The sequence below is a fragment of the Chionomys nivalis genome, chromosome 13 (assembly GCF_950005125.1).
Source record: "Chionomys nivalis chromosome 13, mChiNiv1.1, whole genome shotgun sequence".
NCBI lineage: Eukaryota > Metazoa > Chordata > Mammalia > Rodentia > Cricetidae > Chionomys > Chionomys nivalis.
Genome location: NC_080098.1, coordinates 20,653,440 through 20,681,300, shown reverse-complemented (window position 1 = coordinate 20,681,300; position 27,861 = coordinate 20,653,440). Strand labels below are relative to the sequence as shown.

The following is a 27,861-nucleotide window of genomic DNA, read 5'->3' as shown; positions in this document are numbered from 1 at the left end:
AAATCGTTTCTGTTTGGGTAAAGTGTCTGTGGAATGAAAGAAATTGACTGAAACCGCTTCAGTTATACTCGGTCACCTTTATTAGTTATACCCCAAGTTAGTTTTTTCTTAAAACAGTAATTTCACTCAATTAAGCAACAGCATCACATAATTAAATCTGGGCAGTGAAGTCCCCAGGATGTGTGTCTTGATTCTGTAAACAGGTGGTAGAAAAGATAACATCATCTCAATAAGAAAACATTTTCCTTAGAGGTCTTGCTTTGATGTTTCCTTTAAAAGAATTACAATGAAGTGCTAATTCTTCTTTTTTATGGGGGTAAGGGGAGGAGACAGTATCTTGCTATGTAGTCCAGGCTGTACTCGAACTCACGATGCTCCTGTCTTCTCTCTTGAATGTTGGAATCATGGGTGTGCATCTCCATACCTCACTCTCGAAGCGCTATTTCAAAGGTTTATTCTTTCTCCTTTCACAGATCGGCTTCGAAACATCCAAATATCCTGAAACAATATCAAATAAAGTGTGTGAAACACTTCCATTGGCCTTCTCTCCGTGAAGAAAAGGGTTCAACTCTCTACAAATGACTAAACAGGGAAAATATTAATAGTTATACTGATTAGTAAACAGAACATATTATGGGACCCTACCTACCAGTATCTGAAATAGTGCTAACTACACTAGGTCCATAGGTTCCCAGCTACCCGCCCAGACTAATTTGACACAGGTGCTAATGGCAGATGCTGCAACCAGGTCCATGCAAGACTTGGCCACGGTAAAAGAAAAAACTGTTCACTGTCTTTCTGCTGGTCCTTGACATTATCTGCCTGAAGTATTGAAAATTTTACTCAAGATTAGATTATAATAGTGGAAAAGATGCCATGGATTACTAGTTTGTTTTAAACTTTGTTCCACCCCCTTTGTTTTTATTGTTGTTTGTTTTTTATTACATTTTACTTACGTATTTGCACTTGTGTGTGTGCATGTGTGTGTGTGCGCATGTGCACGCGAGAGTGTGAGATAGAGTACAGGTGGGGGGCAGACGACAACTGGTGGGAACTGGTTCTTGCCTTCTACCGTGTGGGTGGCAGGAGGTGAACTCAGGCCCTCAGGCTTGGGGGAATCACCTTTACTTTCTGAGTCATCTTGCTGGCGCAGTTTTTATTTTTGACACAGAGTCTCACCCTGTAGCCCAAGTCGGCCTAGAACCCACCATGTAGCACAGGCTGGCTCTGAACTTGCCAAAGTCTTCCTGCCTTAGCCTCCTGAGTACTGCAATTATAAGAGCTAGCCTCTAATAACACAATTTATATTTTCTGATTTATTGTTTATTTTTTGAGCAAGTCATAAGGTATAAAGAAAGAATGAATTAGTCCAGCTCTAAACCTAGTTCTGCCACTAGATCAACCTTCAGCATATTTAGGAAATGACATGAAGCTATTCTGACTGTTGAAGTTTAGTTAGGGACATAAGTGACATGCAAGTGTTTTCGTCTCTTAGAAAAAAATTACGTGGTAGGAGCTGGCTTTATTCTTCTAAACAAACCTGATAAACTATAACTTTCCAGGTAATGAACATCAACATCTGAGGCCTCATTTAGCATAACCTTGGCCAACCTGAAGCCTGATGTACCATCCAGAACTCACCTTGGATACTGTAACCCATGGGACTCTAAGTCCCTTGTATGAAATGGTACAGTATTTGAATAGAGCCCATATCCATCCTACCATCTAGCGTATACCATCTCTGGATTACCCATACTACCTGACAGAATGAAATGTCATGTAAATCGATGTGTTATTGCTTAAGAAGGGAGTGATAAAAATATTCATTATGTTCTGTATACATGCAATCCTTTTCAAATACTGTTTTTAAAGGTTTGATTTATTTTAAGGATGTAGGTGTCTGGGCATGAGTCTGTGCATGTGAGTGCAGTGCCTACAAAGGTCAGAGAGATTGGATCCCCTGAAACTGCAGGCAGAGGTCATTAGAAGCCCGTAATGGGCTGAACTTAGGTCCTCTGCAAAAGCAGTTCTCACCCTTAACTGCTGAGCCTTTCTCCAGACCCTAAATACTTTCAATATTTTCCAGTATTTCAGTTGACCAAATCTACAAATGTGGAGCCTCACACCGGGAAGGTTGATGACATTCTTGTCAGATCCAAGTCTGAGTGATCCATGGGAGGCAGAGGGAGCTGGAAGGGAAGAATTTAGGGCTTGCAAGTGTGAAATCAGAGCATTTTCAGATGTGGGACACATTCATGGCTACTTTTGCTTTAATTATCCAAAGTTATTTCTTTCTGTCTTTCTGTCTGTCTGTCTTTCTTCTTCTTTCCTTTTTTGCTTGCCCTGGCTGTCCTGGAACTCACTTTGTAGACCAGGTTGGGCTTTGGACTCACAGAGATCCGCCTGCCTCTGCCTCCCGAGTGCTGGCATCAAAGGTGTGTGCTATCAACGCCCAGCTCAATGTGATTTCCTTATTGAGATTTAGTAATTACAGATTGCACATCCTCACCTTTGCAAGTTCTAAAGCAGGGTCACGATACTCTAGATGACTGGAGACAGCATGGGGGCGTGGCATTTGTGTGACTTATGGCGCACTATCACTAACTCAGTATCCTTGAGCCCCCAGCCTGCATTTGCGATGACAAAATCAAACCAGCTTTCCAAAGGGAATGTGCCTACTCGCTGGGCTCGGCTGATCAGCATCAACACTGACTATCCATATCCCTGTCATTCTGGGTGGGCCCAGCGACAGCTCTGAAGAGCGCACCAAACAGAAGCTGCATGCTTTCAGTTAATCCGAAGAGAGAGAACCCCAGTGTTTGCTTTGGGGTGTCATGCACATACCTTAAGTTCAATGCCGCTATCGACTCCGTGGTGTCTCTCTGCGAACTCTTTAACTTCATCCTCGATGTTTTCTTGACTGGTGCCCTTCACGTCGATATAGTGGCAGTCAGAACTGGCATAGTGGCAGGAAATGGCCTGTGCAGAAAGGACAGTCTGATAATGGAGACCTATTAATCCCAGGACGCCCCCAAAACAAGCAGAGTCCTCCTAGGTATATTTCACTTGGGATTTGATTTCTCAATTGGAAGGATGGCCTATCATATCCTAAACCAGTCTCCTCATGCATAGCTTAGCCCCTCCTCCACAGCTGAGGGCTAATTGAGAAATTCCAAAGGATTTTTAAAAAATTGAAAGTGTGTGTGTGTGTGTGTGTGTGTGTGTGTGTGTGTGTGTATGTCTATATGGAGGTTAGAGGATAGGCTTTGGGGACTGGTTCTCTGCTATCCCGTGACTCCCAGGGACTTCTGAACTCTGCTCATGAAGCTTGGGAGTGCCTTGATTTGCTGAACCATCTCACTGGCCCACAAAAGATTTTATTTTTAATTAGCTGTGATACTTGTTTTTTAAAGGTGTGTTTAAGAAGTCCAGTCCCTTAAGAGATCTTCAATATTTTTGGGTAATTAAAATTTCCCATATCCTAGAGTCCTTAAATAGATGCTATTCTGCTGTTATTTCTCTCTTTTTTTTTTCTTTTGGGGTATGGTTCACTGTGTAGCTAAGGCTGGCCTGGAATTTGCCATGTTGCATAAACTGTCCCCCAGTTCTCAGAACATGTGATCCCTCTGCATCAGCTCCCGAGTGCTGCGATCACAAGTGTGCGGCACACACCAGACTTCACCCTCTTCTCAGCCAACTTTGTTACCCAGTCGAATTGGAGCTGGGTCGTTATTTCAGTGGAAATAGACACGGCAACTGAAAATACCTCCAGAAGAATACACACCCTCTCGAATCCGAAGGGGCATTGAACATCAGCTCCGGGAACCCACCTTGCTTCCTCCTGAAGGAAGTCTGAAACTACTTTCTTCTACCCATTCAAGAAAAATTGTAACAAATCCAGCTTGCAAAGCAGTCACTAAAATGCCTCCTTTCTGTCACTACTTCGTTTCTAAAGGTGACCACATCCATCATTAGGACTGTCTACTTTGCTCAAAATACTGAATTCTACGGTGGTGTCTCAAATTCCACCACCTATGTAAACCTGTGTGCTAGACCAAGCAGCATCAGAGACCAAGACAAAAAGGAAAATGTACTTTTCCATACGTATTTTATTACGAAACAATGGTGGGTATTTTCTAGATTATTCGAGACACCAGAAAAATATAGAAAAGGGCAAGTTCAGTATATAGCAAAACATATTATTTGTATTGCAATGTCTATACCCCACACTTGCACAACTCTGTGGGTCATACCAGCCTCACTTTAAATTTTGACATAATAAGAAGCATGGCTATTTAATTTTAATGTATTAAAATATTATTTAGCTTGACCCCTGAATTTTTGGCAGTCCCTTAAATTTTGTCCCGAGGCAGCGCCTCCACCTCAGTCTAATCCCAAACTCCAGAGAACCTTGTGGGAATATAAGTGAGTGGAAGATACGTTTGGTGCCTTATGTTGGGGTTCAAAGAACCAGGAACGATGGGTGGGAACCATGTGATGAGACAGAAAGTACCATTTAGTCCCAAAGGAGCGCTGATGTTCCCATGAGGAAGTGTGCTCTCACGGGGCTATCTGATCTACTGAACTTGTGGAAGTGAGAAGTGGCAGCATTTGTGGGGAAGTTTTAAACTTCAGCAAAAAAATATTAAGTTATAAACAGTCTGAAGCTCAGGAGTGAAAAAACGTGTGCCTACTGAGTCTGTTTTCTGAGTGTGCCATTCAGAACTCAATTATTGTTTTGGATCAATACTGTGTTTCCTCAGTAGTAAAGGTATTATAAGCTTCCCTCCTGTTGTGCTTAGAATGAGTAAAATGAATTCCAAATGATACTATTGCAGGAATTCAGCCACGGCTTTTACCCTCAGCAGCCTCTGGATGCTGAAAAGGCCACTTTTGTTCTTAAGTAATTCCATGAACAGTTGTGGTTCAGTGTCCACAGAGTTAGCAGCCTTACAGAGTGAATATGTATGTATATCCTGGTAAAGGAGCTGGCCCCCTAGTGAAAAGTCCTGCCTTCTTTGCTATCTCACTGTAGCTTGAGATCTTTGCTCTGGTCCGCTCATCTTGGAGATGTAGCAATCTGAGTACGTACTTTGCGGAATCCTTGAGTCTTGTTCCGACCAGATCCATGGATGAGCAGAGGATGAAAAAACACAGTGTCTCCCTTCTCCATCACCAGGTGCACCCTGTTGTTGTCCTGCTTGTAGTCCAGGATGCCGTGGTACATTTTGTTAACCCCTCCCTAGAACACATAAGACACCAAGACTTCATCATCAGTCTATCAGGGGAAACAAGAGTCCTTGAACTTCCTCCAAGACAACAGCACGTCCAAATTAGACTCCCAATGTCTTTTTTTTTTAAATAGACAGAATCTTCCCAGACATCTGTATTTCACAAGTCCCACGTTAGGCCCGTGAGATGGCTTGCTGGTTAAAAGTACTTGCCACAAGCGCCTGACACCCAGACACCCACAATCCATGGAGGAAGATGAGAATTGACCTCTGACCTCCACACACATGCAATTACAGCTAATTAATTATAACTGCTTCAGCCCGGCTTTGCCTCTTGTGGTTAACGTGAGTGGAGGCTTGTCTTAATGTTAATTTGCCACCTTTCAGAATCTCCGCGGTAGGGAGCCTCGCTGGAGAATTGCCCTGATTGTCTTAACTGATATAGGAAACCTGCCCAGAGTAGGGGAGCAGTTGATACGGGGGTGACCAACAGACAAGCTGTGTTTTGTGCTTTATCTTCCCTTGCCCTGCTGCTGCTGTTCCTTTGCTGACATTAAAACCAGTGTTTCCAGGCTTCTGTCATGGACGAAGGACCAGCTACTCTCCAGAAAACAGCTAAGTTTTGGACACCAGACTCTGACTGCCAAGACATTCAGTCTGGTCAACGATGCAGCAACTACTGTTGGCCTCTCCAGCATGAGACAGGCATTGTGGGACTGTTTTGACCACCAAAGCACCCAGCCTCAAAGGACAACTGTTGCTGCTATTTTAATGTAAGTTGATATGATAAATTACATGTATATATAAAATATCCATCCAGTCTATGGCTTCAGTTCCGCTACAGAGCCCTGGCTGATATAACAGACAAACACACTTGTCTTAGGCTTGTCCGGCCTGAATCAGTAATGTTCTTTCCCAGCATGGCATTCTCCTAATCCAGATTTTCCTGTTTCGGCCTCCTTCCCCTTGTCTGGAGTAGCTTGGGGGAAGCTAATTCTTCTCCCCAAATTGGTGTGTGTGTGGGGGGGGTAGTGCAAAAACATTTATGTCACAACCAGAGTAAGCCAAGAATAGTGAAAAATCCCGGCACTTGGGAGGCGCAGGCACAAAGGTGGGGATCAGCCTAAGGTGTCGCCCCTCAGCTACCGCCTACCAGTTCTCCCTTATACATTTTGTTTCATTTTTTTTGTTCTTTGACAATGTCACACCAGAGTGCACTCGGGCACTTACTGAGTCTTTTTTTTGTGTGTGACTTGCTGAGTTTAATTGGAGTTGCTTGCATAAATCTCTACCTCAAAGTATCCGGGAGGAGGAATAAAAAAAACTTATGCCCGGTTTTTGGAGACAATCTCTCTCACTGGCCTGGAGCTCAGCCTGTCTCCACCTCAGCAGAGATTTCAAGCATGCCCACCATGCTCAGCTTTTTTTTTTTTTTTTTAGTTCTGGGAATCATGCTTGCAAGGCAAGCATTTTAGTGACTGGGCTGTCTTCCCAGCCCCAGCACCCTATTCTTGCTAAGACTATCCCAAATTCCTTTTGGGAAATAAACATTTTCCTATGGGCTACTATTGCAATTTGAACCCAGGCCCTTTTCTCCCAGCAAGGTAGCTGCATGGCCTTATCTAAGCTAAGCTGGCCGGGAAACGCTGCTGCTCGGAAAGCCTTCAGATCATTCCCTTTGTTAAGTCAGTCAGAGTCCAGCCCTGTGCCTTGGACCAATATTGGAGAATATTACCTTAACTAGGCAAAGATGTTTTACATTTGTTTATGCTGCAGAATCTTACTTGAAGTGTGTACAGATGTGTTACTCTTGTTTATGCTGCATTTGTTTAATGGTGAAAAGATGTGTTGTATTCATTTCAACGTGCCTGCCTAAGGCACCTGATTGGCCTAATAAAGAGCTGAATGACCAATAGCTAGGCAGGAGAAAAGATAGGTGGGGTTGGGAGGCAGAGAGAATAAATAGGAGAAATCTAGACGAGAAGAAAAAAGAACAGGAGGAATGAGAGAGAAGGAGGAGAGAATGAGAGACATGCCTTGGGCAAGAAACCAGACATAGGGAAGCAGTGAAAGTAAAATATATAGAAGTAAGAAAGGTAATAAGCACTGAGGCAAAAGAAACAGGTCAAGTTAAAAAGAGCTAGCCAGAAACAAGCTAAGTTAGGCTGAACAGTCAAAACTAATAATAAATCTCTGTATCATGATTTGGGAGCTGGTTGGTGACCTGAAAGAAAATGTCTGGTACAGCCGGGCGGTGGTGGCGCACGCCTTTAATCCCAGCACTCGGGAGGCAGAGGCAGGCGGATCTCTGTGAGTTCGAGACCAGCCTGGTCTACAAGAGCTAGTTCCAGGACAGGCTCCAAAGCCACAGAGAAACCCTGTCTCGAAAAACCAAAAAAAAAAAAAAAAAAAAAAAAATGTCTGGTACAGGCTCACCCTTACCTAATCTTAAAAGAATATATATATTTACATATACATATATTCACTGTGTAAGGAGGTGATGTTCATGTCACAGCATGTGTGGAAGCCACAGACAACTTATGGGATTTATTTCTCTTCCTCTACCATGTGAAATTCAGGGATTAATCGGGTACATCAAGTACTTTCACCTACTTATCCATCTCTCTGCCTCCACCTAACCCTAAATTGATGAATTTCACAATTTCAGGTTTACCATCATGAACAGACTGAAATGCTTTTACATGATAACAATATGTCCCACAGTATAGTATTGTTTTAAGAAAGCTACCATCCTAGGCTAGCTTGATGGCTTAGTGGGTAAAAGTAGTTGCTGCCAAGATTGACCTCCAGGACCTACAAAGTGGAAGAAGAGAACATTCATGCAAGGTGCCCTCTGGCCTCCTCATGTGTGCTATGGTGCACACAAGCATGCTGTGTGTATACACACACACACCAAAACTTAAAACCAGAAACTGACTTCCGAAGACAAGCTCTCCAAGCTTTTTTTTTTTTTTTGGTTTTTCGAGACAGGGTTTCTCTGTGGTTTTGGAGTCTCCAAGCTTTTTGTCCTAAGACAAATTCTCCATTTCCTCCCAAGGCTCAGTTCCCTGTTTCTACCATTGATATGCTATCTACCCTGACCCTCATCTGAGAGCGCAGGGGATCTCTGGGCCTTAAATTTGAAGCAATGAGCACTTCTCCCCTGGTTCTCTGCCTCTGGCTTCCTAAATCTCAATGCCTCTTGTACCATATCCCAAAGTAACTGTTCCTGAAGAACTGGTTCGAGCTCCTCGTTCATAAATGCAGAACAGCTCCCGCAGCAAGAGCTGAATGGGTAAGAAGACAGGGTGTAACCAAGCAACAAAATAAAACCTGGCAATGCAAAGAACTGAGCTATCAAGACATACACCACATCAACGAATCTCGAGTACGCTAAGCAAAAGAAGCCACACAAAAGAGTGAATACTACAACAAAATGCAGACAAATCTGTAAAAATGGAAAACAGCTCAGTGATTGTTTTTGAGGAGCTTTCTTTTCCTTCCTTCTTTTTTTTATTTTTTTATTTTTTTATTTTTATTTTTATTTTTTTTTTTTGAGAGAGGCTCTTACAATCCTGCCTAGACCATCCTGGAACTTCCCATCCTCCCACCTCAGTTTCCTAAATGCTAGGATTATAGGCTTATGTCACCACGCCAAGCTAAAGGGACTTTGATTCTCTTGAGTATGGTAACCAATGTGTGTGCATGCCAAAGATGATCACATTATATACTAAAAATACGTACAGCTTATTGTATGACAATTATACTCTAAACAGCATATAATAAACTTTCTTTACATGAAAGCTTTGTCAACTGCCTACAAAAGGGAAAGTCCAGGCGCCCCAAGCAAACTAGAGCCAGAGTGAATGTCTTCTCTAACCTGGTCCTTCCAGACTGTTTTCCCTCTGCTAATCTTTTCAATGTCCCTGAAGCCCCAACCCATCTTCATCATGAGTGCCCAGCTCTTCTTGCTCCTTAGCATACCTGTGCTTGCCCTTGACCTCCATGCCTCTTTTCTAGAAGGAATTTCTCTACCATGCCCTTCAATACTCAACTCAGTCACCAGTTTTCTCAACCTTGCTAATGCTGCAACCTTTAACACAGCTCCTCATGTTGTGGCGCCCCCACCATAAAATTATTTTCACTGTTACTTCATAACTATTATTTTGTTACTGTTATGAATCATAATGCAAATGTCTGTGTAGGGTATCTGACCCCCCTAAGTGGTCGCAACCCACAGGTCGAGAACCACTGCTCTAGTCTCTGCTGGTCTTTGCAGGTAACAGTCTGGCCCTCTTCTTCACTCTGAGATCCATTATACTAATTTGTCATTTATCAAGTGTCTGGGGCTGAAATGTTTATGACTGGCCTTTGTCACAGAATTTATGTACCAGGGACCCAAGTCCCCCACATTGGCTTGGCTTTCAAACACGTGTTGAAAGGATAGTTGTCATTGGCTCTTTTACCTGACATCCTCAATTTTGCCCTGGTTCTAACTGTATATATAGCTCAACACAATATTTGCTATGACAGTAAACACAGTCTCCTTCCCAGGATCCTAGTGTGCACAGATGGAAACAGAAACAGCAAAAAGGTTCTGGAAAGACTCAGCCACTGGGCTGAGGACATGGCTGGTCCAGCATGAGGACCCACGCTTGGTCCTCAGAACACATGATAAAAAGAAAGGGAAGCCTGGCTGTGTGCGTGTTTGCTTAATCCCAGCGTTGCGGAGGGAGAGATTGGTGGATCCTGGGGCTCACTGGCCAACCAGGCTAGCCTACCTGGTGAGAGACCTGCTTTAAAAAACAGAGAGAACACCAGGCGGTGGTGGCACATGCCTTTAACCCCAGCACTCAGAAGGCAGAGGGAGGTGGATCTCTGTGAGTTCGAGGCCAGCCTGGTCTAGTTCCAGGACAGGCTCCAAAGCTACCGAGAAACCCTGTCTCAAATAAAATCAGCAGCAGATAAAAAGTGCCTGAAAAATGACACCCAAGGCTGCCTTCTGGCCAGCGTGTGCACACACATCTTGCATACACACACACCACATGTACACACACACACATACACAGAAGCAGCAGTTATGCAGCCCTACCTCCCACTTGGGGTAACCATGTGGCTTCAGAGAGCCTTTGTGTGTGCCGGGAAGCACTACCAGACAACCGTTGTTTCTGTCAATGTGCTCCATGGCGGTCCAGGCACAAACAATGCGATCGCTGGGGCGGAAGGGGAAATAGTGTAGATCCTGATGCAAGGGGTGCCGGGACGTCTTCTTGCCTGCGACAGAACCCATTGTCAAGAACAAAACAAAAAAACAAGAACAACAAACAAAAATCCCCCAAAAAAACCCTCTGAAGTCTTGGAATTTTGTCATTTGCCTGAAAACACTGACCTACCTACCAGAACCAAATAAATGCCTGGGCAGTGGTGGTGCACACCTTTAATCCCAGCATTCAGGAGGCAGAGACAGATGGATCTTTATGAGTTCCAGCCTGGTCTACAGACCAAGTTCCAGGACAGCCAGGACTACACAGAGAAACCCTGTCTCAAAAAACCAAACCCAAACAAATGAAACAATGCCATAGGAAGTCAGTCTTAAGAGATAAGCAACCAACTGAAGCATTGGTGAGGGCCCCCCATCTCTAGTCCCGGGTTCCTCTAGAGGGGTGGTTAGCAATCCTTCCAGCATGCACACCTCATTATCTCTGCTGCACTTCACCCGTTGCTCGGGGTTTTCACAGGGGCAGCGGCATTCAATAAGGAGCTTACTACAGTTGGATTACTGCAATTAGGGAGAATTCCGTGGAGCCAAGCTCCGGTTCCCCTTGAAGAGGCTCTAAGGCTCTCTCAGAAGCTGTCGTTGTCGGGGAGCCAGACATGTATCCAGTTATTGCCACAGAATACATGGCCACTTTCCATGGCTTTGCCCTTGGGTCTTGGTTCCCTAACCAAGACTCTTGGAGGGAAAAACACGGTGATGTTATGCTTTGGTCATGCCACGCAGGAAGAGTGGGAAGGGCAAGCAGCTCTCATGGCTGATTTCTGCTGCTGCAGAAGGATTTCTCAGTATGGCTGAAGAGCCGGCTGCAGTAAACTCTCTGGGACTAGTTATTAGTATGCAGACACCTGGATACTATTTCTGGCATAGTGAATTGTTTGAATATACATGTGGGCAAGCACAAGATGTCTTAAGGACTCAAGAGCGATTTAAAAATAATAGTTTCAATTTTGGTATTCATAATCATGTTTTCAGGTCAGGAATACAGAGTCCATGCTGTCACAGCTAAGAGCGGCTGAGAGCTATTGATAGCTTAGTTGGTAGAGTATTCACCTTGTAAGCATGAAGACCCGAGTTCAATCCTCAACACTGCGCTGGCCTAGTTTTAGGTCAACTTGACACAAGCTAGAGTCATCTGAAAGGAGGGAACCTCGATTGAGAAAATGCCTCCATAAGAGCTGACTAGAGGGTCTTTTTTAAATTAGTAGTTGATGGGAGAGAGCCCAGCCCATTGTGAGTGGTGCAGTCTCCAGGCTGGTGGTCCTTGGTTCTATTAAAATGCAGGCTGAGCAAGTCATGAGGAGCAAGCCAGTAAGCAGCACCCCCTCCATGGCCTCTGCATCAGCTCTTGCAGTCCCTGCTCTGCTTGAGCTCCTGTCCTGATATCCTCTGATAATGAACTGTGATGTGGAAGCCAAACAAACCCTTTCCTCCCCATGTTTCTTTGGTCATGGTGTTTCAATCACAGCAATAGGAACCCTTACTAAGACAGAACCCCTGTAAAAGTGCCAGGCATGAGCATGCATACTCGTAATCCCAGCACTTGGGAGGCAGAAACAGGAGGCTCTCCAGTGAGTGCTGACCATCTAGCCTAGCCTAATTGGGGAGCCACAGGCTAGTGAAAGACACTGAAGGGAGATGGACAGGATTCACGAGGACACTGAGACTGTCAACATGCAAACAGCCGCGTGCACATAAGCACATGCACATGTGCGAGCACCTGCACACACATGAGCATACCTATGCATACAGTTAGGCATGCTGGGCAGTAGTGGCACATGCCTTTAATCCCAGCGCTTAAGAGGATCAGCAGGCAGGTAGATCTTGGAGTTCTAGGCTAGCCTGGTCTAAAGAGTGAGTTCCAGGATAGTCAGGGCTACACAGGGAAGCCCTGTCTAGAAGAAGGAAAAGGCTCAGACACATTGACTAGGAGGAGTTGATGACATACAAATCATTGCTTGTTGAGTGCAGCTCTGTTGAGTCACTATCTGAAATCACCATCACTCTTCAGTGTTGTTTAATAGAAACTGTTTTAAGAGTTAATAAAAGGTTACACATTCCCTCATCTAAAGTTTGATAGGTATACACATTACCTGGCTTTGAACATCAACTTTACACACTTTATCTAGCAGTACTTTTGTGTGCCCCTGACAAAGAAGAGTGCTTTACCAGTATCTGAAGGCTTGTTTATCAGCATTGTGTGCATTGCCATGATATTGGGTCCAGTGAAACACTCCACATATTTCAGAACCTAAAGGAAAAAAGCAGTAAAAAAAAAAAATAATAACTTCATAGGAAATCTTAAGTTCAAGCAAATGATACAGCATACAATGATCTACAGAAGAACCAAGATGGCAGAGAAGGTTGAGGCAGGGAGATCCTGAGTTTCAGAGTCAGTTTTAGAGAGAGCAAGACCCCGTCTAAACAACAACAACAACAAAATTGCCAACAGAAATGCTGGGCTGGCAGCTCAGGGGTCTATCAGCATCGTGTGCGTGGGCCACATATAGGGTCCAGTGAAGCCCTCTAGATATTCTAGAACCCGAAAGGGGGGCAACAACTTGACTAGGGTATACAAGGCCCTGAGCTGGATCAGCAACACACACACACACACGCACGCACGCACGCACACACACACACCCTAATCTCATACCTCTACTGACCAGAGTCATAACAATTAATTAATTAATTAATAATAACTCTGTAACTGTTGATATTCTGGTTATGGGGTCTTAGATGAGGTCTTTTGTTTTTCACAACAAAACACAACACAGTCCACAGGAAAGTCTCTCAACCATGATGCCATGAGCAGTTGGGGTGAGATAGTTCCTTATTTGAACGGGGACTCCTCTGTGCTTTATCGAATCTCTGGGTCCCATTAGCAGCATCAGTGACCTCTACTCAGTAGAAGCCATTAGCTCGCCCCACCCCAATCACGACAAGTGTCCATGTCTCCAGATGTTGTCAGTCGCCAGTGTGGGGCAGAATCACCTTCACTGAAGAGCACAGCTCCAGCACCCTCTGTAGACAGGGGCTGGGTAGAGGTAGACCAGGTATGAGGCCGACAGGTAAGGGGTCAGTGCTTGATGGAGTAAACCGAGAAGAGGCAGACTTGTAGACTGGCCACGAGGCGGGAAAGCAGGCTGGGCTCTCACCTCGGGGAGGGAGCAGTATCTAAAGAGCTCCTTGTTTTCTTGGAAATCCTGGACTTTTGAAACCACTTTCTCACTTAGCTCACAGTTCAGTTTTGCAATGGCCACATCTCGCATTACTATCATCCCTGGTGCGTCCACCTCCTTCCTGCAGATCCGTTCAAACTCCGCTCTAGAAATGAGATTTAAAAAGAATGTCATTATGTGAACTCCAAGCACCTGCCTACCCCGCCCTGCTGAGAGGTTTGCAGACTCTGGGACAACTTCTCTGGTCTAGCAGAATAATGCTCATTGATAATGCCTTCTACCTGGAACCGTTACCTCAAAATACCTCACCCACAGCAGACAGCAGGGAAACTCGTGTGTGTGTGTGTGTGTGTGTGTGTGTGTGTATGTGTGAGCGCGCGCGTATACGCGGGCTGCCTGGCCTTCTACCTGGAACCGTTACCTCAAAATACCCCACCCACAGCAGACAGCAGGAAAACTACGTGAGTGTGAGTGTGTGTGTGTGTGTGTGTGTATGTGTGTGTGTGTGTACGCGTGCGCACGTTGCCTGGCCATTGAATGCTCCCCTACAGTGCTGCCATTCCTGGCGTCTTTACCTACTGGGCCATCTCCCTAGCCTGGGGAGTGTTTCTTGATACAGTGACATTGTAGTAACAGGGGTTACGCATCCCTTCCTTACCTGAAATGCTTGGGAACAAAGTGTTTTGGATTTCAGATTTTTAAAAACTACTTGGATATTTACATATGCACAATGTGATATCCTGGAGCTGGAATCCGGGTCTATGTACACAATTCACTTGTGTTCCCACCACAACTCACACCCAGGCCTACGGGCATTTTGTGTCCTATTTCTCGTGTACCTGCGTTTTAACTTTGACCTTTCACATGAGGCCATGTGGGATCTGGCAGCTACTGCACCACGTCATCACCCAGGGGGTTTCAGATTTGGTGATGAAATCTATTTGCTGCTACAGGTTGAACATCCCTAACGGAAAACATATCTGAAAAACAAACACCCTGTAGCGACTCTGGAGTGCCAAACCCTGGTCCCAGTGCCCTCCATCTGTCTACGTTACCTCATTTGGTTCCACCAACAGCACTTAAACACCAGTAGGATCAAAATACTTTAAAAATATTTTTAAAATGGGGATACCAAGGCATACGCATGCTGCCGCAGAACGTTATCACATTAGGGGTAGGACTAAGACTCAAGTCAGAGAGCCTAGCTCCGGGTCTCACACTTCTAAAGTCTCTCAAACAAATCACATCTTTAAAAAGTATCTGCGCGTGGCTGGGGAGGGGGCTCGGTGAGTGAAACACCTGCATAAATGTGAGTTTGACCCTCCCAAAAGCACATGAAGGTAGATGTGTAGTGTAGAGCTGTATTCCCTGGTTGCTTCTGTGCTCAGAGGCAAGAGAATTATGGAAGCTCACAGGCCAGTGACTATGCAATGGCAGACAAAAAAGGAGGACTTGTCTCCAACGAGGCGGAAGGAAACTCTGAACTAATCTAACTTGTGTTACCATCACATTCATGTAATACATGGTTTTGTTTTGGGTTTTTTTTTTGGTAAAATCATAAATAACAGCATTATACCGAAAACGTTCAATATCCTCATCAGATACCAGTTTTTTAATGACAAGAAATCCATTTTCTTCATAAAATTGTCTCTGCTCCAGGCTTAGGACATTATTATCCAAAGTATACCTAAGAAAGAAGAAAAACATATCCAAATAAGCTCCCACTTTAAATTACATGCTAATGGTATACCAATGACCTGAAAAACATTCACAGGGTGAGGGGGAGACAGGGTCTCACTAGCTCTGACTAGCCTGAAACTTGCTAGGTACATCAGGTTACCCTTGAACTCACAGAGATCTGCCTGCCTCTGCCTCCTGAGTACTGGGACCAAGGGTGTGTGCCACCGCACCCAGCCTACAGTCATACTTTTAAATTCAATATTTCTGTTTATGTGGCTTTAACAAAGTAACCTAGAAAAGGTTAGAGTGTTAGTCCAAAACATTACATATGGTCACCAAAAAATGAGTATTACTGGAAAAAATATTAACCAAGGAATTATATCCATGCAATAGATGTTAAAAATGAATGGCAGAATGATATGGACACACTTGTCATAATAGAATATGATTAAAGCCATATAAAACAAAACACACAGAAAAAGAAAGTGGGAGAGAGAAGATGAGGGGCCATGGAGATGTCACTCAGTGCAGAGCAACTGAAAGAAATTTTGTTTTCAAATAATGGTTGCCTTTCAGTAATAGTTCAAAATTCTGAATATTAAGTTTTTCCTAAGCTAATAAGAATTGTCTTTCAAACGGAGGATCGATACAATAAAGTACATATATCTTAGGACAGGGGCTCACTTTGCAGCACAGGCTGGCTTTTGTAAAGTCTGGGATTCACGCATGTACCGCCACACCCAGGCCACACATTTTAAACTGTCTAGTCAGCACAGTCTCAGAAGCAACAAAAGTAACAAAACTCCCATATGCAGATCACAAGTTTACAAACCCAGATCAAACAGCCCACCACCCATCAAGGTTGGCACTGCGGCTATATGTATGATGTCTACGAGGGCTGGACTTCCCCTTTTAAAACAAGGCACTACACATGCCAGATTCTGGTTATAGTAATCTCAGCTACTCAAGAGGCTGAGGCAGGAGGATCTTAAGCTCAAGACCTACCTGGTGAGACCTTGCTTCAAAAAAATAAATAACCTATGGCCAGGCAGTGGTGGTGTACGTCTTTAATCCCAGCACTTGGGAGGCAGAGGCAGACAGATCTTTGCAAGTTCAAGGCCAACCTGGTCTAAAAAGTGAGTTCCAGGATAGCCAGGGCTGTTACACAGAGAAACTCTGTCTTGAAAACCCAAAAGAAAGAAATTAAATAAATAACCTTACACACACACACACACTCAAAATGCCAGCCAATGTGTCAATAAAACCAAAATAGAAGCTAAATTAAATGTGACATACAGTGCTTGTATTTTTCAGGGGTTAGATTATGTATTTTCTATTTTTTTAGAATACACAAAGAAAATTTAAGTTGGGCTCTCCAAAGTTCCCTGAAGCTGTACCATTTAGAATTCTTCTTGAAAGCCACGTGTTTCTATAGTGAGTTCTAATGAGGCAGGTGCTGCCTGTTTCCTGGTTGTAAGGAGGACGTTCTATCCCAGCTACCACTGTCCTAGTCAGGGTTACTACTGCTGAGCTGAAACACCATGACCAAAAGCAACTTGGGGAGGAAAGGGTTTATTTGGTTTACACTTCCACATCACTGTTCATCATGGAAGGAACTCAGGGTGAAAGCCAAACAGGACAGGAACCTGGAGGCAGAAGCAGAGACCACGGAGGGGTGCTGCTTGTGATGGCTTGCTCAGCATGGCTCACTCAGCAGAAACCTGGTTTCTCACTTACAGAAACCAGGGGTGGCACTACCCCCATCAATCACTAAGTAACACAACACCCTACAGGCTTGCTAACAGCCCAGCTTACGGAGCCATTACTCAACTGAGATTCTTAGATGAGTATCTTATGTCAAGTTATCATAAAACTAGACAGAATGAGTACATAGCATAGTTACAGGTCAAGATGAGATCTCCTTACCGGAACTGTTGAGGATAGCAACTGGCAGGGGAGGCTGCCGCTGATACAGTGTGAGCTACCTAGGTAAGGATTAAGGAAAAGAATGGAGCTAAGCTCGGTGCCTAACCCTAGCCGCTTGCTGTGTTCCCAGGGAAACCCTGGACAGGCAATACCGGTCCTCATGCTGCCCCCTGTCACCACAGCCTCCAGCCATTCCCAGGATTTCCTTCTGCTAACTACTGAGCAAATAAACCTCCAAGGTCACACTGTAGGAGTCAGGAGAGAGGTGTGGGTTTAGGTACTTGCCTATTGTGACTTTAGTCTAAACTGTTAAGAGTTCGGTGGTCATTAGAGCACAAAAAGTATGAGCTAAACTGTTGTAGAATATTATTATCTTAAGGTGTGTTACTTTTGTTTATGTTGCATTTGTTTAACTCTGTGGAGCTGTGTTACTGAGCCTGTCTAAAACACCTGCTGGTCTAATAAAGAGCTGAACGGCCAATAGCGAGGCAGGAGAGAGGAATAGGCGGGGCTGGCAGGCAGAGGAGATAAATATGAGGAGAAAATCTGGAAAAAAGGTTCTGAGAAGGGGAGAGGAAGGAGAAAGATTCAGGGGCCAGACACCCAGGCACAACCATACAGCCAGACGCGGAGTAAGAAGGAAAGTAAAGATACACAGGAACAGAGAAAGATAAAAGTCCTGAGGCCAAAGATGGACGGGATAATTTAAGAAAAGCTGATTAGAAACAAACCAGGCTAAGGCCAGGCATTCATCAATAATAAGCCTCTGTGTGTGATTTATTTGGGAGCTGGGTAGTGGGACCCCCCAAAAAGCCAAAAGAGGAAAAGAGCAAAAACAACCAACTACACTGAACAGTCGAGTAAAATTTAAATACAAAAGGCTACAATTTCGTTTGTAAGATCTAACTTCACTCAGGGTCTACAGATCAGTGACAGCCTTTTTTCTCCTTTAGCATTTAAGGCTGCTCTCAGAATGTCACTTCTACCCAGACAGGAGGGCACCTATCTTCAATCCCAGCACCTGGGAGGCGGAGGCAGAGGCAGGGGCAGGTGGGCTTTTAGGAGTTTGACACCAGTTTGGTCTACATGGTGAGTTTTAGGTCGGTCAAGGGTACGTAGTGAGACCCTGTCTCAAGCCAACAACCAACCCCCACAGTGTCACTTCACATAAACATGTTAATCATTTAGTTTTGTTCATTTATTGAAGCAGGAACTTTATTTACAGTCAGCTGGCCTCAGCCTCCTTCCTGCCTTAACCTCACAGACACTGGGATTATAGGTGTGCATTACCGTGCTGGATTGCTTGTTAGCCTTTTTTATTTCCCCCTTTGACTTTAGGACTTTTTGAGATAGAGTTAACAGGTGCTGGCTTCTGTCAGGATTAAAGGTCTAATTTTTTTCTTTTTAAAAATTATCTTTATTTTATGTGCATTGGTGTTTTGCCTGCAAGTGTGTCTGTGTGAGGGTGTCAGGTCCCCTGGAACCAAATTTACAGACCACTGTGAGCTGCCACTGTGGGTGCTGGGAACTGATCCCAGGTCCATCGGGAAGAGTAGTCAGTGTTCTTAACCACTGCGTCATCTCTCCAGCCCAGTCTCTTGGCCCCTCGCTACTGTTTCTGCAGTTTGGTTCTTGTTCTTGGAGAAATGTTTAATGATGCTGCACTGTATAATGGAACAGTAAGTGAAAGGTGGATGCAAAAAGCTGTGACTACAGTTTAATTCCGATTATTTAAATACAGAACATCCCATTTTCCCTAATCCACACTTCTTAGAAGCAAATTAAGGCTGGGGAGAAAGTGCCACAATTTCCAGAAGTCCATGTAAGTAATATATTGACTATGGCTCTTGGCCAGCACTGTCCAATATCTAACACCAGCTGCTAGCCACATCTGGCTAATTAAATTGAAAACCGACTCAAGTTAAAAGTTCAGTACCCATGGTGGCGCACGCCTTTAATCCCAGCACTCGGGAGGCAGAGGCAGGCGGATCTCTGTGAGTTCGAGACCAGCCTGGTCTACAGAGCTAGTTCCAGGACAGGCTCCAAAGCCATAGAGAAACCCTGTCTCGAAAAACCAAAAAAAAAAAAAAAAAAAAAAAAAAAAAGTTCAGTACCCAGCTGAGCTTGGTGGGTCACACCTTTAATCCCAGCCCTTGAGAGGCATAGGCAGGTGGGTCTCTGTGAGTTCTAGGCCAATGTAGTCTATACAGCAAGTTCCAGCCAGCCAAAGCTACATAGTAAAATCCTGTCTCAAAACAAACAACCAAAAAACTCCAAAGAGTAGCAAGAGACTGCACCAATTTTAGTTCAAATATATCTAGTGCCAGTATATCTGAAGTTCTCAAATTTTAGCCTACAACCAATTGCCAACAAGAAATAGACTGTGAGCCGGGCGGTGGTGGCGCAGGCCTTTAATCCCAGCACTCGGGAGGCAGAGGCAAGCGGATCTCTGTGAGTTCGAGACCAGCCTGGTCTACAGAGCTAGTTCCAGGACAGGCTCCAAAGCCACAGAGAAACCCTGTCTCGAAAAACCAAAAAAAAAAAAAAAGAAATAGACTGTGATCTCGGCAGTGGCGGTGCACTCCGGAGGCGGAGGCAGGAGGATCTCTGAGTCTGAGACCAGCCTGTGGGGAAATCCCAGGCAGTTAATTTTAGCAATTTCCAGGGCGAGAACCCTGAATTGAGCAGCCAACAGTTTGTGTGTGTGTATGTATGTGTGTGTGTGTGTTTAGTGTGGTTTAGTGTTTTGTTTATTTTATTTTGCTTTTGAGACATTGTCTCTCACTTTTACCCATTGGGTAGTCTGGCTGCCCATCAAACCGCAACGATTCTCAGGTCTGCACCTCCCAGATCACAAGCATTTTACCACCAGGTTTGGGATTTTTTAAGTGGGTTTTGGGATGAAACTCGGCACCTCAACTCACTTATTAAATGGTGGCTGAGCTAGCACTTTATTGACTGAACTCTTGGTCTCTTTTTCTTTTTTAAAGATTTTTATTTATTATGTATATAGGTTTCTTCTTTCATGTATCCTGCAGTACAGAAGAGGACACCAGATCTTATTACAGATGGTTGTGAGCCACCATGTAGTTGCTGGGAATTGAACTCAGGACCTCTGGAAGAGCAGCCAGTGCTCTATTCCTCTGAGCCATCTCTCCAGCCACCTCTTGGTCTCTTTCTGCATCTCTCTGCCTTCCTCACACATCCCCTTAAGCCCTCATCTCATTTTTTTTTTTTTTTTTTTTTTTGGTTTTTCAAGACAGGGTTTCTCTGTGGCTTTGGAGCCTGTCCTGAAACTAGCTCTTGTAGACCAGGCTGGCCTCGAACTCACAGAGATCCGCCTGCCTCTGCCTCCCGAGTGCTGGGATTAAAGGCGTGCGCCACCACCGCCCGGCAAGCCCTCATTTCTTAAAACCAAGGAACCAGGCAAGTTGAGAGGACTCTGGGGACCAGTGCAGAACTCAGGAGACCTGCAGCGCTAGGACCCTGCAGGAGCTCAGAGCTCTGTGGAAACGGGGCAGAGTCCTGCACGCCCTCTCCTTCTCTTTTGGACGACGGGTGCCCCCTCGTGACCGCTGAGGGTCTCTGCCTCTGTCTGCCTTCGTCAGCCAAGCAGCTCAGCAACTCCGTTTACAGTGCAACTGTCCTCGGCATTTCTAGGTGTGGGGAAATACAGGGCAGAAAAATGCCAAGGCAGCTGAAAATGGCAAAGTCCTCTTTGTGATGACGTCGCCACCTCTAGTTTTACACCTCTCGCTTTACACAAAGCAAGAAACCACCACGGCGCTAAGCAGGCAAAGAATGGTGTGAGGACGCGCACCAGTCACCCAGGCCCGGTAAAGTCTCACACACACACACACCCGCCGCCAGGACAAGGGTCCTCTGGGGATGGGGGGAAGAGGGGAGGATGTCACCGAACACGGGAATGCAACCTCCTCCCCGCTTCCCCAGTGGGAACCGAGAAGAGCCGCCAGCGCAGTGGTTCTCCGGCGTCCTTGGAGCCACCACCAGGATGGAGACGCTCTTCCCAGCCTGACACCCTCTCCCGCTCCACCGTGCAGCCCAAAGGATACAATCGCCGGGGCCGAGGGTCGGTTGAGGTGTCCCAGAACAACTTGCAGCCGGACTCCAGCTCGCTGAAAGTCCATGGTGGAGGTCACCCGAAGAAGCTGCTGGGCCTGGGCCTCACTTATCTGGTCGCAAGGCCCCGCCTCCTGGGGGCGGGGGGAGGGGTGGCCCGGCTAGGGCTGGATGCAGCGACACCTCCCACCTCCCGCGCCCTCCTGGAAGGGAGGGTGCTGGGGTCAAAGGAGATTCCCGAGACGATCTGGGAGTCCACACTCGGGGCCACCGCGGTTTTGTTTTAATCTTCAAGGATTCTCACTGTGGTACCGAAACACGGAGATTCTAGCGATTGGGGCGAGGTCTCCCGACGACCCGAGGCAGTTCTAAACCACACTTCAAGATTCGTAGTTTTAATCTATGAACAACCACTTAATGTGACTATTCCTCCCACAACGAACCAATAAAAATTAAAAAACAATCTGTGCTATTCAAAAGAGACATTTAACTTAGTGTGAATTCATACTCAAATATTAGAAAGTTTGGCCGCTAATTTTCAAGAGTGTGTGGAATAAATAACTCCCAGAAGTCCGATCCACACAGTCTAGTATAACTTACTATTGTTACATTTATTTATGTGCGTGTATTTGCATCCTTGTCTGCGGAGATCCGAGAACAATCTGCGCGGAACTTGATTCTCTTCCTTCCATCGTGTGGAAGGAGATAAAACTTCGATGGTCGGGTTTATTCGGCAAGCTCCCTTAAACCGCTGTGTTATTTCACCAGCTCCTACTAGTACAGAATAATACTTAATGTTTTTTGTTTTGATTTTTTTTTTTTTTGAGACAGGGTTTCTCTGTGTAACATTCCTAGCCGTCCTGGCACTTTGTAGACCAGGCTGGCCTCAATCTCACTGAGATCCGCCTGCCTCTGCCACCACAGCCCCACTATTACATAAAATATCTTACATAGCTAAAAACTCTTTTTCTAAAATCTCTTTGAAATTCACCCACTACTCATAATCTCAATCTGTCTGATTTCTTTAGTGTAGAGCGTTCCTTATAGATTGCTTCTTCATAAGCATGTTATTACTTCTTAAATGCTTTCATTTTATAATTTGGTGACAGTTCATAGTCCAAGAAAGAAAAACAAGTAACCACATAGCTACTTCCGGTTTTCGGGTTGCAGAGATTAGTTCATTAGCCTGCTCTTCGGCCTTGACCTTTGGGACAAGACTCTTGTTTGCTAAAGTTCCCAGGGCTAGTTGATTCCTTTGTTAATTCCGAACTTCCCCCCCTCCAGCCTGAGCTCCTGGCGGGAACCTGACCCCGCGTCCTGGAAAACAAACTTACGTGGGAATGGCTGTGTTTTTTCACTTGGGAAATAGGGTTCTTACTGCCCTCACCTGGTGTAAAGTGGGAACTGCAAGGAGAAGGAATTAAAAAACTGCAGTTTATGCCACCTTTAGCGGAAGTTATTCTGAGGATGGGTGAATTCCCTAACCATAGGGGGTTCCAGGCCAACCTGAGCTATATAACCAGACCCTGTTTCAAAAAAAAAAAAAAAACGAACAGGGGGGGAGGGGGCAATATTTGGGAGGAGGGGGAGGGAAATGGGAAATGGGGAGCAGGTGGAAATTTTAATTAAAAAAGAATAAAAATAAATTTTAAAAAAAACGAACAACAGAAGGGAAACTTGCCACCAGATCACCTGGCCTGCATTCATATCTATTCTCAGAATCCTTCAATTTCGAGTTGATTACAGGTAGCTTCTTATTCATGTAATGAGCATCTTTTCTTTTTTCCTTTTCAAACAGGGACGTAGGCCACCTAGGCTAGCCTCAAATTCACTTGCAGCTAAGACTGACTTTGAACTGCTGACCCTCCTGCTTCTCTCTCCCGAGCACTGGGGTTAGAGGTATGCCCAACACACCAAGTTTCTTCCACTGGAAATCGAACCCAGAACCTCACGCACACTGGGCAAGCGCTCCACCCACTGAAATGCATCCCCAGAGCGGTGAAATGAAATTCTCTTAGGTGTGCACAACTCTTTTTTTTTTTTTGGTTTTTCGAGACAGGGTTTCTCTGTGGTTTGGTTTTGTTTTTTTGTTTTTTTTTAATTATTTATTTATTTATTTATTATGTACACAATATTCTGTCTGTGTGTATGTCTGCAGACCAGAAGAGGGCACCAGACCTCATTACCGATGGTTGTGAGCCACCATGTGGTTGCTGGGAATTGAACTCAGGACCTTTGGAAGAGCAGGCAATGTGCACAACTCTTGAACAATTTGATCTGGGGTGTTTTCAGTTTCTACTGGTTTTAACTGCTTAAATTTAGCTATTCAAAAAGTTGTTCTCAGGCCGGGCGGTGGTGGCGCACGCCTTTAATCCCAACACTTGGGAGGCAGAGGCAGGTGGATCTCTGTGAGTTCGAGACCAGCCTGGTCTACAAGAGCTAGTTACAGGACAGGCTCCAAAACCACAGAGAAACCCTGTCTCGAAAAACCAAAAAAAATAAAGTAAAATAAAAAAAGTTGTTTTCTTTAGACATTTGGGGGAAACTGATAAAATTTGAAAGGTGTATTTTAAAAGTTGCCTATGTCACTTCCCAGGCATTTGGTAAAAACGAGTATAAAGGTTGTTTTCAAATCAGCAAAGTGGGGTCCTAGCCAGACTGTATATGTCTGAAGGCCTACTTCACACCAACACTGAGAAGTCTTCTCCCTTTTTCTTTGAGACAGGGTTTCTCTGTGCAGTCCTGGCTGTCCTGGAATTCACTCTGCAGACCAGGCTGGCCTAGAACTCACATCTATCTGCCTCTGCCTCCCAAGTATTGGGATCAAAGGCATGTGCCACCACAGCCTTCTTCACCACTGAGATTTCTAACACGTCAAAGGGAGACATTCTCTCTCCTTCAGAAATTTCTATGTAGACCAGGCTGGGCTTGAGCTCTAACCTTGCTCTACAAGAGATGCCACCCCTCCTGTAAGGTGTGTTTACCTCACAGACCCCAGCAAAGGGCAAAGCTGAGCGGCTTTGGAAAAGCGGGTCTTTACGGAAGTGATCTGGAGCTTGGGGTGAGCTGTAGAGTTTTGATAAACATCACAGATTTGTGGTATTTTGTTTGGTTGATTTTTTTAATTTTCTATACTTTTTACGTGTATGAGTATTTTGCCTGTGTGTGCGTCTGTGCAATGTTGCTTGTAAACTAAATCTAATCTTACAATTTTACTAATAAAGACTCAGCAGTCAGATGCTGGGGTGAAAACCTGCCAGCTCAGAGGCCAAGGTGTAACTAGCTGACCTTCCTCCTTAGCCGGTGTCTCAGTAAGAGAGCTTCTATTCCACAAAAAGGTTGCTAGACTCAAAGTCCCTCCTCACTACTTCCTGTGCCTCTCTATCCGTTTTCCTGAGTTCCTCTTACTCTCTATGGCTACTCCGTCAATTACTTGCTGACTCCACCTCTTGTCCTTAGGTTGATTTTATTAATTAATGCGGTCTCAGCATTGTGATCAAATATCCCACAGCAGCACACCTTATGGTCTGTACACTCAGAGGCCAGAGGAGGGTGTGGGATCCTTGGAAACCGAAGTTACACTTGTGAGCTGCCATGTAGGTGCTGGGAATTGAACCTGGGTCCTCTAAAAGAGCAGCCAGTGCTCTTAACCACTGACCCATCTCTCTACCTTCAACCCTTCTGAGACAAGATCTTCTTGTAGCTCAGGCTGGTCTTGAACTCACTATGAAGCTGAAGATGACCTTGACCTCCTGATTTTCCTGTTTTTACCTCCTAAATCCTGGGATTAAAGGCGTGTACCATCATATCCACCATCATATACAGCTCCAGGCTCATGTTTTTAGCGCTTCATACCCAGAGAAGGCACTATATTGTGAGGCTGTAGAAACAGATGGTGGGGCCTTGCTGTGGGAAAGAAGGTCATGGGGGCTGAGCCCTTGGAGGTTACTATCCCTGCTCCCTTCCTGTCCTGCTATCTACTTCCGGTCTGCCAAGAAGTGAAGAACATCCTCCACCACAGGCTGCTACTGCCACAGTACTCTGTGTAAGTGCATGAGACCAAACAACCACAGGAGCCAAAATTAATCTGTTCACCTTGAAGTTACTTTGCTCTAGTATTTGGTTCCAGCGATGTAAAAATAAGGAACACATTTACCCTGGGGCCTTTGCATTTAGGTTACTGCATGGGCTCTAAAGTCAATGAAAAATCTCCCCAAAGTGACCCTGACACCCCTGACACATCCTTTGTTCCATTCCCATCTTTTCTTTAACTCTATCTACTATCTATCTACTATCTATCTATCTACTATCTATCTACTATCTATCTATCTACTATCTATCTGCTATCTATCTGCTATCTATCTATCTATCTACTATCTATCTATCTTCTATCTATCTACTATCTATCTATCTACTCTCTATCTACTATCTATCTATCTACTATCCATCTATCCATCTAATGTCATTCAAGACAGGGTTTCTCTGTAGCTTTGGAGACTGTCCTAGAACTTGCTCTGTAGACCAGGCTGTCCTCGAACTCAGAGATTCACCTATCTTTGCCTCCCGAGTGCTGGGATTAAAGGCGTGCATCACCACTGCCCTTAAATCTATTTTATGAGCATTGGTGTGAAAGTATCAGATCCTCTGGCACTGGAATTACAGACAATTGTGAGCTGCCAAGTGGGTGCTGGGAATTGAACCGGGGTCCCCTAGAAGAACAACCAGTGTGCTCTTAACCACTGAACAATCTCTCTGGCCTCCCATCTTTTCTTTTAAAACAGATTTATTTATTTTTTTAAGATTTATTTACTTATTATGTATACAGTATTCTCAGTATTGTCTGCATGTTTGCCTGCAGGCCAGAAGAGAGCACCGGATCTCATCACAGATGGTTGTGAGCCACCATGCGGTTGCTGGGAATTGAACTCAGGACTTTTGGAAGAGCAGGCAATGCTCTTAACCGCTGAGCCATCTCTCCAGCCCCCAACAGATTATTTTTTTTATTTTTATTTTTTATTATTTTCTGATACATGTGTGTATCTGTGATGGCATGTGTGTGAGAGAACTGGTGCTCACCGGTGTCAGAGTTCCTAGAACTCGAGTTACAGGCGGCTGCGAGCCATCTAAAGGGGATGCTGGCAACTGAACTCAGGTCCTCTACAAGAGCAGTACAGGTTCTTAACCACGGAGCCATCTCTCCAGCCCCAACCCACACACTGAATGACTGAGCTACTGTATTCTATATATACAGAATATTGTATACATAATAAATGAATGAATGAATCTAAAAAAGGGGGGGTAGGAGCAGAAATGGACACGTTATCTTCTTATGTTGAAAACATCTTCACCAAGAATTCTAATGGACATACTCTCTGTAGCTTGGTCCTATAGGGATCATCTCGTATGGCAGTCTCTAGCAAACCAGCTTACTTAAGCTGCACTCTATACTCAAGTGTGGTCTCTCCAAGTATGAGCTGGTTGAGGATGGACTCTGATGGACTTAACTCTGCAGGCCAATCAGCAGATAGACAGGTTTGGAAGGTGTGAGGGCCGTGTTGCCTTGACTAGCAGTAGGCACCTGACACCAGCCACCGTGTCACGTTGTCATCTGGGTCTTGGTTCCAGTTAGCTAGGAGCCACGGATTTAGACTTCCAGATACAAGGCTGGACTCACACACAGTACTTCTGCTGCATGAAACTGCAGACCGTGCAGCAGCAGCAGCAGCAAGTTCCACAGCCTAAATGCAGATGCGGTGGAGCTTGTGGTCGGAATGTGCAGTGGCCCCCAGAGGCTCGCTTGTTTGAACACCTGGTCTCCAGCTGCTAGCAGGCCCCAGGAAGCTGCAGAGTGCCTGGTCACCAACCACGTTCAATGAACACTTTGCCTAAATGTCACTTAGCATTCTGCCCTCGGGAGACTAAGTACTACTTTTTAAAGAAAATCTTCAAAAAATTTTTTTAAATATTAGATGATTTTTAATTATGTGTATGTCCACTCTAAAAGGACTAGGAAAATAGCAACGAATGGTCAGACCAAGTCCGGACCAAACTTCAGCAGACAAGCATTACACCCAGTAGCTCTGTGCTCCAGCGCTGGAGCCTGTGCAGTTATGATGGATGCTCCCAAAGGCCTGAGCAGCCCCAACCCTACAGCCTTGCTGGCAGTAGCCCGCATGCCCTTTCCCAGGTTGGCTCTACTCCCTGCTTGCAGTGTTGCTTGGTGTCTCCACCGGAGCTTCAGCTTGTCTCACCGCTTCACACATCGCTCCTGGGAGCTGCAGATGGATGAGGGACAACAAATTTCACAACTGTCTGAAGTGCTCAGAAAGCCGTATTAACCTAACATCTAAGAAATATCCATTCCTGATTTTTTATATTGCTGACTTTATGACAAACAGAAACTAGCATTTAGTAAACAGAAACATGAAGGTTCAAACGATTGTAGTTTTATTTCTCAAGATGGACCCAAACCCAGGGACATATCCTAGAC

At 44.9% G+C, this 27,861-nt stretch overlaps 1 protein-coding gene across 1 annotated transcript; it reads right to left on the bottom strand.

The window, feature by feature from the left end:
• Positions 1–62: 62 nt before the first annotated feature.
• Phyh (phytanoyl-CoA 2-hydroxylase) lies at positions 63–21,519 on the bottom strand. Its single transcript, XM_057787592.1, has 9 exons — positions 21,365–21,519; positions 17,292–17,350; positions 15,262–15,372; positions 13,662–13,830; positions 12,676–12,757; positions 10,324–10,505; positions 5,093–5,242; positions 2,845–2,979; positions 63–498 (listed from the first exon to the last, which is right to left on the bottom strand). The coding sequence occupies exons 1-9, from the start codon at positions 21,437–21,439 to the stop codon at positions 445–447; spliced, it is 1,017 nt and encodes a 338-aa protein (XP_057643575.1). The 5' UTR covers positions 21,440–21,519; the 3' UTR covers positions 63–444.
• Between the last annotated feature and the right edge of the window lie 6,342 nt (positions 21,520–27,861).